This window comes from Acartia tonsa, chromosome 9 (assembly GCF_053477335.1).
Source record: "Acartia tonsa isolate MP-2025a chromosome 9, ASM5347733v1, whole genome shotgun sequence".
NCBI lineage: Eukaryota > Metazoa > Arthropoda > Copepoda > Calanoida > Acartiidae > Acartia > Acartia tonsa.
Genome location: NC_137268.1, coordinates 8,090,501 through 8,103,622, shown reverse-complemented (window position 1 = coordinate 8,103,622; position 13,122 = coordinate 8,090,501). Strand labels below are relative to the sequence as shown.

Here is a 13,122-nt window from a genome sequence, read left to right as displayed (position 1 = left end):
TTTTCAAAATAGGTGTCTTATCAGAGACATCCAAGCTTCTTATTTTGAGGGGATAAGATAAAGGGTTTCAAAGGTTTGAGTGGAGATGGGGGAAATCTAATTTATTTTTTTAAATTTAGAGGGGGTCTAAATGAGGAATTTCAAAGTTTGGGGGGGGGGGGGGGGGAGGGGGTAAACACCTCTTTTAAGCCAAACCTTGGACGTCTATGTGTCTCATTAACTACTAGCAAACTAAAAAAAAAAAAAAAAAATTTAAATAAAAAATTCAGAATTTATATTTTATCTTATTAAGTGTCTAATGCTCGATTAATTTATGTTTAAATATAATTCTTTCTATCTTAAACATTCTTTTTCTTTTAAAAACAATAACAAAATATAAGATTGGGTCAAGAAAACTCCTTAAATATATGTTATTTTATCCCCTCTAAAATTACATTGGTACCAAATATACTCAAAGAATGTACACACAGCGATTACAAGGATAAAACGGAAAAGGTTTATTTCTAAAAATTGTATCTCTATACTAGAACTGTCTGTACTGTTGTTATATTCAGTATTTGATGCCAGCTCATACCAATAACGAAATTAATTCGGAAAAGAAATCACGAAACCTATAAGTGTTTTTCAGCTGTCGTTGGGGGGCAACACATCGTAAAATTGACGACCTCTCCATTTGCCCCCCAAATATTATTTTATGTTTATTTCCCTTGTTGGTTATACCTTATTCCTGATTTGATGCTACGCCCCTTTTCACTAAATGAGAGTGGGGAAGTTCAGAAAATAGCTAAAACCATCTCAAGACATATATAAAGTTTCCATGAAATGTACATTTTATGGCGATTATTGTGCGAGATTTTTAGCTACGCACAACAAACCTTACTACTTTACTACATAGGATTATTAATTGTAAAAGTCAAAGTAAAATAAGTTTGCATGTAAATATGAGAAATACAAATAACTAGTGCATTTCTCAAATGAGTGTACATGATTAGAAAGAACAGTTAAATGATTTGCAGAATAATGCATAGAACCTGTATAGAAGTTTTGCAACCACATTTGCATATCCCTAGGTCCATCCAACTATCATCACTACATATATTTTATCATGTTAAATCTTAGTGTATCCAAAAAAGGGTTTGGATACCAGAGATTACGTTACTAGAATGAAGAAACTAAAATTCGAGATATATAATATCCATGTGCATCGCCGAAAAATTGACACCTAAAATGAAAATAAAACCTTGCCATTCAAAGAAATAACAAGAGTACCTAATTTAAATCTTTAGAGATTCCAAGAGTTTCTTTCCAACATTTAAATAATTTCTGTATAGAGGAAAAGTTAGAAGCAAAAGTGGTTTATTTCTAGTGTCAAATTCCATTACTTAGCCCATCTAAACCAGCGGATATGTTTTACCTTTAAAAAACTTTTTTTTAAATAATCAAATGTTTAGTGGTTTTTCTGCACAGAGTACAAACTTTTAAGGGAGGATTATGACCTTTTAAGAACTTTTGGAAGAGTTGTTGCGAAAGTAGTTATTCCATTTGATTGCTTTCTAGAAAACTCCTTTACTTGTATAAAAATGTTCCATAGCGATCAGTATGATTGATATACATAAATGTAGGTTTGTTAAGATTACAGGGATGGATAAATAGAAGATAAATATTCCTTACAATTTGTTGCTTTGATGACAAGCAAGTTATCATGTATGTAGATGAGATAAAAGCCTAGCTGTAAGCAAAGGAAGGTTTTTTTTAAATTGTTATGAGATCAACATCCTATTACACTACCCTTTTTACGCAAGTTATCTATTTCTACGAGTTTGATTATAAGAAAAAACCTTGTCGGTAAGACTTTGGTATAGATTCGAACCATCTACCCCGTATACTAAAGCCCCTAAACCTTTCACCAAATAAAAAATCTACCAAAAGATGACATAGGAACAGAACAATGTTTAAAATCTTCATTCAATAGTATTACTGTAAGAAGATTTATAAATAGATTAATTTGAATACAGAAAACACTTAAAATTTTGGCTCGTAATCCATGTTCATGTACGCATAGGATGTTCCTTTAAAACTCAGGGTGGGCATACAAAAAAAACACCCAAAAAAACCCACCCAGGGTTTTTTTTAAAAAAAACCAAAAAAAAACCCAAAAAAACCCTAAAACCCAGGGTTTTAAGGGTTTTTTAAAGGGTTTTTACGGGTTGGGCTTTTTTAAAAAACCCTGGGTTTTTCCCCACCCTGTTAAAACTCCATAAAAATTAAGGCAAAAAATAAAGCAAGAAAAAGGTTTAAGTCACCTCTGTGATCTATTCGCCTGTTTTGTTCGTTGTTTAAGAAAATAAGTATATTTCTTTTTACTTTAAATAAAAAATTAAAGCAAAGTATTAATAAGTGATGGCTAAATGTTCGAAATTGCTATATTTCTAATATAAAAGAACATCTTTAATGTAGGAACATAAAAGGTCATGTACGTAGTTACAGCATTACAAGAATGTACATGCAATAAAAAAAAACAAATATTGAGAAAAGAAGAAACATTTTGGAAATATGTCGAACAGGCTCTTTAATGCTAAATAGGAAAGTGTGTATGTATGTTCAATAAAATCTCGAAAACTTATTGAATCATTTGAAAACTTCTTTGGAGCTTATAAATATGTAAAGGTTCCAAAACTCTCAAAGACGATTATGGTGAAAAAAATAATCAAATGTTTTATTTAAATACCCAAACTTCTCCTTTAGCCCCAAAATATTGGGGAAAAAGTGATGTGAAGTGAATTTGAAATTCAAGGATTCGCGCATACCAAGCATTACAACATCAAAAATCAAACAGAGTGCTCCCAATTTCTCGCAATAATTAAGTCCTTTAATATAGCCTCAAGCCTGCCTTAGACCAATTACAAGCTTATTTGAAAAGTTTAAACGCTTTTGTTCAAGGAAATGGTGAAGAAAAAAAATTCAGATGATTACAATAAAATCATTTTATACATATCCAAGCAGCTTAGATAATTTTGAAGAAAAGCTTAATTTTTAGTCTTTTCTGCATGTTTTCGGCCCCTCGGAGCCACCAAAATAGAAAAATGACTCTTTTATATCTTTTCTCTATCTCTATAAATTTTTTTAAATGTCAATAAAGTATGGAGATCTCTAAATCACGGGATGTGAAAACAATTCAAAAGAGAGTAATACTGATAATTTTATACTATGTTCTTGTACAACCATTAAAAAATTAACAAGGATGACACCTTCCATAAGGCGAAGCTCTAAGACGGTAGGACAAACGAACAAGAAAGCTTGTCGAGTATCAGAAATGAATAAACATAATAAAATGTATAAGTCTAAACAAAATTGTAAGTAATTTGTTGCAAGACTGCTTAAATACATGATACTGTTTAGGGCCAGCTACAAGTTTCATTTTTTTAGAGTACATGATAAACTGGAGTAAGATCCATGTAATAATAAATCCATTAGGATGTGACAATATGGGGAAGTGAATGAACACCACACAACATAACAGGGATCTAAAGGGATAAGACAAAGGGCCGATAAACTGATGTACATCCCCACTGATGATACACAAAATTACACCTTCCAAAGATTGCAATTAGTGGTTTAAACGTTTGAACACTCAACTTAATGAACCAACCAATCAAAAAAGTTCTTTAAATTATTGAGCCAACGAATAAGAAAATTTAATTATAAAACTTTGGGGACAAGCACAAAGTCCCCCCCCCCCCCTCCCTGCAAAATAGCCGGAATTTCTCTGGTTTTTAATTGAATTGTGTCATAGCAATTTTGGTGGCAATCTTTTTGGCCATTGTCTTCTATCAGGCATTGGAGGGATTAGGCAAATTTGCAATAAATATACAATAGAAAATCCAATGAAAACTACGCAGATTTTCAAGAACAAACTGTATTCTTAACAATCTTGAAATGAAGGTCGATTTGTCGGACAGGCGAACGTACATATCCAAGTTAATGAGCAGCCACGCTAGTAAAAACTTAAAATATTGATTGGCCTAAAAGAAGGCAGAATTTCTAATATACAAAATTTTTCTTCGTATATATTTTTTGCAATCATATATCAACCTGTTTCTATGTACATGAAGCCAAAAGGGACAGTCCTTTAATTTAATGCTTAAATCGAATGTGATTGTGCAAAGGATTTGGCCAAGATTGGGGGGAAGGGGCTTGTAAAAATGGTATAAACATTAAATAGGATTCAAATTTATTTCCCCGGTAGGGTTGACACCCCTCACCACTCCCCTTATTTCAATATATGTTTTCTTTTCGATTTTAATTTTTTTGGGGTGGTGAATTCTCTACATAATAAAAAAGAAATCAAACCAATTTAAAAAAAAAACTACCTCCCTAGCAAAAAGCAGACAAATAGGAAGTTTTAATTTTGTAGAGTGGTCAAAAGAACCTTTTTATGGCCAATGCATTATCCTATTTAATATCAACAGCATTTATTTCTTATAAAATAATAAACAAATACCTACAATCCCTTAGCAAAATGAAATTTATAACATCTCCTGAATTTGCCATAATAAGACCCCTTAACGTACCCCCCCCCCCAAAAAAAAAATACTCCATATTATCTAAAAGTATCAAAATCAAACCCTAAAAAATGTTTGCTTTTTGTTTTTATTGGGGGGAGGAGATTGTAATGATGGTTCACTTGCATATGAAGGGATATTACCAAAATTTTCCCATGTAAATCTTGAAAAAAATGAAGCTTTCCATTGTTTTGTTTCACATATTAATTCAATCTAATTATAATTCTTTTGCATTACAATTCGCATGGTACAATAAATTATTTGGCGAGTGGATCACTTCAGGGAGGGAGGGTACAATAGGCTTTTTATTACACTAATCCCCAAAGTTTTGTAATAACGTTTTCTTATTTGTTAGCTTAACAATGGTGACTTTTATCGAATTTTGAATGGTTGGATGATTAAGTTGAGTGTCCAAACTTTTGAACCAATAATTATAATCTAAAGAAGAAGTAATTTTGTTTTGTTTCAAGGAATTAAAAGTTGGTCAATGATTTTAGGTTGAAAAAAATGCCATGGGGGCTATACCCAGCGAGTTAAGCCTAGTAGTGTCAAAGCTATTCTATGTGGCTATTACCAAATTCTAAAAATTAATCAGGGGCTGGGAGGGTGTAATGCGTTGACTTGCTTGATTGATAAAGAACTGAACCATTCACATTCATGATATTGTATCATATGACAGATAAACAAATGAATAATATAATCTGCATTATTTAATTTGGATTTCTAGACAATTAACAAGGCCTCTTATTTCCAATTCAACAGCTATTCGAAAATTCAAACTATATTCTCTTCAAAGTTCAAAAGATATTATTCTATTTAAAAATAAGCTAAAAATCTTATTTTCTTCAAAATAATGTAAGTTTGTCCAATATTTTATTTTGATGAAAGATTAATCTATTTCCCATTAACATATCACTGAATTCCAGTTAAACTGGGTGTAACAGTTTTCTTAAAACAAGAAAGGCTTGTTTTAAAATAAAAGGAAATTCCTATTGTTCAAAGTTACTTTTTTTGTGTACTGGTGGCCGCGCCCATATATAGCACTATTTTTGTCGATTTCTTCTAGTTTTAAGATAAATCAAAAATATTAGGTAGTAAATTCACAAAAAAACTGCTACTTTATATTATAAAAAAAAATATGGAATTGAGAAGAAACAGCTGTAAAACCATTGCTTCTGTCGAAAACTATTTTCTCCCGGTTGGTTTTGAAAAAAGGCACTTTAGCCTCCCATACTTGTTTAAAATAAAATAAAAGCACTACTGTATATGGACATAATTGTTATAGTTTTGTTTGAAAATTAAGTAAGATTTCATGTACAGAAAACCCACACACAAAAAAGATCCATCATTTAAACATGGAAAAATCCTACCAAGCCTAAAAAAAATACTACATTTCGAAGAGCTTAAAAAGTATTTCAATTTGGGGTAATAATACAAAAATTCTCAAAAAATCTCAAATATTTTAAGGGATAAGACAATCGGCGAAAAATTAATGTATATATAAGATGATGATAAACAAAATTTCCCCATCTGTAGATTAAGATGAATGGATGAACAGTTTGGACACTAGTAGTCTGAAATCAACCCAATCAAAATTTCTAATGATTTTACGTACCTATGCATTCCATGTAATGACATTCTTAATAGTAACATTGTGAATTTTATCTATAATATTGATATAATAACAGCAGATTAAAACATGTTACTATTAACTTTTTTTACTAGTTACCTATAGTTATACAGAATTGGACTAAACTAATATTTCATACCTACCTATACAATCCTATGTTTCCTAAATAAGCTCTATATACAGACAGATACACAGATTGCAATTAGTCACTTGTAGAGTAGCAACGTTACTATAAAGAGTCATTATGTAAGAATAATTTAAATCAATCAAATATTAGTCATAATTATCTGTTTAAGGTCGCGTCGGTTTTTTAGAACAAATATTTAACGTTTGCATTTCAAGGACTGAAGTTACTCTACAAGTTTTATTATTTGTAAGTCTGCAAAGTAAGAATGTTAATAATTCCATTAAATATTACAATTATGATTCTCCTACTATGTATTTTGGAGTATCTTCTTTACCAGTATAGCTTCAAAATCGATTAATATCCGTTGGATAAAGACCGGTTCTCAGCCATACTGAAAAATCGTGTTTAGCATCATGTTACAGACAATTTTCCATGAATATCAAAATTAAAAATCGTATAGGTAATTAAAACCAGTTTTGTTAACCTGGAACTATGACCCCTCGGTTTTAATCTTATAATTTTTTTATTTTAATATCCACGAAAAGCTGTCTGTAATACAATGCGATAAATAACCATTTTTCTATTTAAACTTAAGCTGTTCTTTCTATTTACTTAAATTAATTTAAAAAATAGTTTTATATTATCTATTAGGTATTGCAATTGTATTTAGAGCTTTGCTATTTCTCATCCTTGGTTATCTAACTATTATTATAAAACAAACATAATTGTGTGTTTACTTAAAAAGAAACAATATAATTGAAAGATAGAGCTAGACAATAGCTAATTAATTTATATATATTATTTCCTTATTAATTCCATTTATTGGTAATATTTTGAATGTCTCAAATTCAGCAATTGGAGGGTAAGGCAGTAAAGGGGAAAACGAGTCTTTTTCTAAAAACCTCAACTTTGCATCTAATAATTAATCTAATATTATATCTAATTAATTTCAATTGTAACCTATAGGTAAATATGTTCTAAAGTAGACGATTCAAGCCTAAATAATGGATACAGAATGCGTGGATATTGTGAGAGGGGAATTTTTGTCGTCGAATGAGGTTGTTAATAAAGTCCTCAAATATTGGTCATTACATTCCTCAATCATCATAAGGGGGAGGGGTGGGGTATCGTTATATTAGCCAGCTGGAAGAAACATATTATCAGGGTATGCGAGAAACTCTGACAATATCCATTCGATTCTAAATACATTGCCTAAATATATATCTAGCATCTTAACGATGATATAAATTCACCCTTAGCATAACTGTTATGTTAGGTATATTATATGGCGTGGATTAAAGTAGGACACCTGCCATATTCAAACCAATGTTAGGTAATAATAAGAAAGTTCTTCTTAGAAATGAAGTTCCATCACTTTATATTTTAATTTAACTAGCGGCATCGCACCTTGCATCTAGGAGCTCTAATTTTGTAAAAGGTAGGGACTAAGACTTAAATCCCTAATCAAGTTAACACCAGGGTCAACACAACATAATAACAAGTAACCTACCTCTTCGTCAGCCTGTTCTCCCAGAGAGCTGTACCACAGGATGAACAGACGCATGGCCTCTCGCTTCAACAGCTTCCAGCTGTTGCCAGGATGCAACAGCTTTGATAGCAGCCGCAGGATGCTGAAATTTTAAAGTTTTTATTAAGTAGGTACCTAGGTAGTAATTTTTTCTTCCGTATTTATAGATTTAAATTCATTTGTCCTATCAAAATTAGACATTTTTAAAAAAAGATTTATATGCTTTAATCACAAAAAGAGATAATACATCGGAAGAAAATCTATTTTGCCTTCAAATTTTCGGCTTGTGAAATTTGAATTTGAAAGTGTAATATAATGCTGTTTTTACCATCAACAACAAAAAAATACCTATTAGAAAAAAATTATATTGCAGTCTAGGCCAATAATAGAATATAATTTCCAGTATAGCTACAAAAAAATTAATTTGTTAGCGAACCTGGGAAGTAAAAAAACTGGAATTAATAATATAATTTTTACTTTACTTTTACTATTCGCGGAATGCTGTCTATAATACTATGCGATAAATAACTAATATCTTCATGGAAGACTGATTGAATTACAATACCTGTGATATTGCCATTTTTGTGACAAAGATTCAGGTAGATAGATGAATATTTTCTCAACTAAGTACAGAGCTGCCTCTAATTCCTCTTTCTGGGCCTAAAAAATAATGGAAACGTCAGTTACTAAAATCTTTTCATAAAAGTATCAGGAGGTTTATCTGTCTGGGAAAAGCGAGGAACCTCGCTAACCGCTAAACCGATATGTTTTTATTTAGAATATTGCTTTTTATTGGTCAAAGTAAGGTCAATAACTAATATTGGGGAAGGTAACACCAGTTCCAACCTCCCAAGAGAAATCATATGTAATTATGACAGGTGTCCCACCTTGGAACTAATATAAAAATACACTTTTGGGTAGGGCTCGGCCACCGCACCACTATCAAATTAAATTAAATGTATGCAACTAATTTCTACTCAACCAGATAATCAGCTTTCTTGAGATTGCCAAGCACTGCTTTTAGATTATTCTATCATATTTTTTATGCCCTTTTAGTTAATTTAAGCATGTTAGAATTGTCCTATAGATTTCAAACTTTGGATGTTGATTCCTATAAAAATTAGTTATGATTTAAAAATAATAGCAACTCTGTAATCGTTACCAGAAAGTCCGTACGTCCATTTAAACCTGCTAATTTTTAAAACATTTTGATAGGCAGCAGCTTTGTATCGTATAAAAATTATCATCTGATTTTTAAATATAGATTTCTTGAACAACTAGGTACAAGTCATAAAAATGTTCAGACATTTGAATTAATATTTTTCTTATTAAGTATTAAACTCTATATAATGTTCGTTTGTTCTACCGTTTTATTTCAGAGCTTCACTATTGTCATAAACAGGGATGGCAAAATAAAAACCACGTGGTTTTAATCAAGTGGTTTAAACCAAAAAAAAAAGCTAAAAAAAACAAAAAAAAACAAGGTGGGATGGTTTAAATGGTTTTTTTTAATACAAAGGCCTATCTTTCCAGTTATATCCTTATAATAAAGTAACAGGATGTTTGTATATGTGTTTGTATGTTTGTACCAAAGGATCTCGCTAACCGCTGAACCGATTGGGTTCTCCTTAACAGGGTAGCTTCTCATAGGTCCCGGGAAGGTTTATAACTATTTTCTTTGGGGGTGAGACACCCCCAACCCCCCTTCCGAAAAAATTTTTTTTTAAACTTTTTAACTAAATTTAAAAATGAGGGGGGGGGGGGCAACCCCCCCACCCCAACAAAAAATGTTCGCCCCCCCCCCAAAAAAAATTTTTTTTTTACTTTTTCTTACAAAATATAAAATTAAAAATTCAATTATTAAATTCGACTCTCTCCTCCTCAAGTGCCCCTAGAGGCCTCTAGGGGCCTAGTCGCTAGTCTTTTTATAATGTAAAAAATACAGTCAAAAACATAAATACCTAATTCAAAATTCTTTTAATAGTTTAAATCTTTATACTAAAGGGGTAGTTTCACGAAATGCATTTGAACTTAATTTAGTGAACCGCATATTTTTTCTTAGTTAATGGGGTAAACTACATTTAAATAGCATATATTTGAAATAAATTCAATTTTCTACCACGTAGTTTTTAAAAAATCAAGACCTGAAAATTGTCTTTTTGTGATATATGCAATTTAAAAAGACGATTTTCAAGTCTTGATATTTCAAAAACTATGTGGTAGAAAATTGAAATTTTTTCAAATATATGCCATATAAATGTAGTTTAACCATTTAACCAGGATAAAATATGCGGTTCACTAAATTAAGTTCAAATGCATTTCGTGAAACTACCCCTTTATACTAAATTAGAATACTTTAATTTGGATATTATTAAAAAAAACAAAAAAATTATTAAAAAAAACCAAAAAAACCTGGTTTTTATTAATAAAAACCAATAAAAACCGGTTTAAACCAAATAAACCACACTGGTTTGATCTTTTTTAAAAAAAAACCTGTTTTTTTCCCATCTCTGGTCATAAATACCTATAATAATTTCTTTTTTATTTTAAATACCTAGGCATAGAAAGTATTAAGATGTATAAATATTTATCATCTTCTAAATTGATTAAAATTGTATAAAAGATTAAGTTTTGTGTGATGCGTATCATATTTCAAGTGGAGATATATCATATTATTAGTAGCGCAGCTACTCCATATCAACAGTTTGTGAAATAAAGGTTAGCAAAATCCAGAGAGGGAGAGATATTGGGATTTAAATTACAATAGTCCCCAAAGTTTTGTAGTAACATTTTCTTATAACTCTGGGGACTTTTAATCAATTTTGAATGGTGATATACAAAAGGGGTAATTTTAAGTAAATTATTGGGGATGTACATCAATTTATCGGCTATGGTCTCATCCCCTTAGATGCCTGAATTGCCATACCCAGAAAAAAAACGACGTGTCTCCTAACATATACACACAATCTTTTTAAAATAACATTACATTTACTGAATATGAAAAAAAGATTTTCTGGACACCATTACTTTATTACAGTTTATTGTTACATTCTTATTAATGTTGAGCTAACGTTATACATAATTGTTCTTGTATTAAAAAATGCTGAGTAGATATTTCTAAGATCATCAATTAAACTTAATAGTTTTTAAAATACAATAAAATTCATTTTTCTCTTCATTTAGGTAAATTTTTGGATAACTCTATAAAAATACCTATGAATATTAATACCTACCTAATCCGATTTAAAGTTTACTACCTCGGTCTTTATATTACTTACTTGCAGCTTCGCCCCTAGGGGCTTTGTCCCAAGAGGTAATTTAAAGATATATCCCACCCTCCAAGAAAATAGCCTAAAACTGCCACAGGACCAGTAGGTATATCCATAAAAGTGAATTTTAACATATTACCTAGGAGGTCAGACAAACTAATATTAACAAATATAGCGTATCATCGCATTTTATATTCAAAATTATTTAGAAATCGGAACAAAAATTCCGTATTAATCTATATCAATACCTATTATAGATATACATACATTTTAAGAGATGCCTCCTTTATTACATTACAAAATATCATTTTACTGATTTTCTTGTAATGAATATAGTTGCAGCGCTTTCTAAATCGTACCTAACATTTACAGGAATCATCACAACTAACCTTATGCACGCCCTTCAGTCTCAGATTTTGTTCCGTGTGTGCAAACTGTTCATTGACAATTGTATAAATGTGGGAGTAGTAATTGTCGAAGAATTTCTGGATGTCCGACGTCTCGGAGTTGTCGATGAACACGCGGAGATGCTGAAAAAAATAGAAGTTATTATTTCTTGGATGTTGCACAAGACTCTCATGTAAAGTTGTTAATTGATAAAGTAATGCTCGCAGATGGCTAAAAATTTTAGGTACCTACCTACCTATGTAAAGAAAGGACAAAATGACAAAAATAAAGCACAGCTTTGCTGCTACAAAAAAAAATCTAGATAGGTACCTAGTTCATTGTTTATTGTTCTGACATGAAATAATAAGAGCAGACGTATAACTATTGCCTATTAAAATATGACGTAACTGGAATCATGTTCCGCAAAAGTAATACAAAATCGGGAAAGATTGTAATGTGTCGTGCATCAATGGTTGTAAATGTATTACTTAGGATATCTGGACCAAAGATTATACATTTTCAGGGAAGTTCTAAAACAACCTAGGTTGGTTTTATCCTATTTCTAAAGTAAAAGCACCTTGATTTCTATTTATTTTTACTAAAGTTGTCTGTCATATATCATTTATATTAGTACCTAGCGAAAATACTCTATAATTCAATATGTCCATCCGTCAGAAACAGAAAAGGGAAACGTGATTTTCTCGGCCCCTATTCAAGACAGACGGCTGAAAATTCTTGTTTAACGTACCTTTGCTCTGGTAGCCGTATCTTTCTTCGTATCCAAAACTTTTCCAGCAGACTTTTTAACATCCTCATTCCGTTTTTGAGAATTTTTGTTAGAACGGAACATTTTTAACTTTTTTCATAAAACTTTTCAAATAACTTAGAATTTGGTTGCTTCACTTTTTATAACTTAATAAACACTGATGTAAATTGTGTATTTTTTCTATTGAATTAGTTTTTTGAAAAACTAATCCATTTTGATTCTTACATGGTGGAAAGTCACTGAAAATAAAATAATTAGGGTCAAGCGGGGCATTAACCGGTAAGGGGCATTACCGGTAATTTTTTACCCACCTTCAGAAAATGACATTTTTCTCCGTGTTCTATTCGACTGACAGAAAAAAACATAAAAGCAAATTTGTTCCTTATTAAATTGCCTACAAAAAAGTATAAAATGAAATTTTTGTGAGATGAATTTTAAGGGTACTTTTTGGGTCTCAAAGTCAGACGAAAATTTTTTTTTTTCAAAATTTTTTTCACCTAGGTGTATAAAGATCGACCTACACAAAAATTGGTAAGACCTAGAACTGATCCGTAAAAACCTTTTGAACTAAGAATTGCCCGCTCTTTCCAAATCCGTTGAGAGCTTAAATGTAGAGTTAATATTTTTTTCAAAAATGACCAAAGTTCGCGCGGGGTATTTTTCGGTAACGTCGAAAAAAAATTCAAATTCGATTTTTAAGATAAATTTTCAGGTTTTCTTTGGTAAAATCTAAAATTCAATATGGGCTTTTTAAGAATTAGGCCAAAAAGTGAATAGAACAGGTTTTTTTATATAAAAAAATTAAAATTTTATTTTTTAAGAAAATTTTTGTGAAAAAAAATCGAAATTTCTC

The 13,122-nt window shown here is 30.7% G+C and overlaps 1 protein-coding gene across 1 annotated transcript in view; it reads right to left on the bottom strand.

Moving 5' to 3' along the window:
* The window catches only part of LOC145328140 (ral GTPase-activating protein subunit alpha-2-like), a 95,011-nt gene extending 82,485 nt beyond the window's left edge, over nt 1-12,526 (bottom strand). Inside the window, exons 1-4 of the mRNA XM_080171718.1 lie at nt 12,252-12,526; nt 11,506-11,646; nt 8,413-8,507; nt 7,830-7,950 (exon numbers count right to left, since the gene is read on the bottom strand). Of these exons, the coding sequence (XP_080027844.1) occupies nt 7,830-7,950; nt 8,413-8,507; nt 11,506-11,646; nt 12,252-12,353 (459 nt within the window). The 5' untranslated portion in view covers nt 12,354-12,526. The remainder of the gene's footprint in view (nt 1-7,829; nt 7,951-8,412; nt 8,508-11,505; nt 11,647-12,251) is intronic.
* Nucleotides 12,527-13,122: the final 596 nt, after the last annotated feature.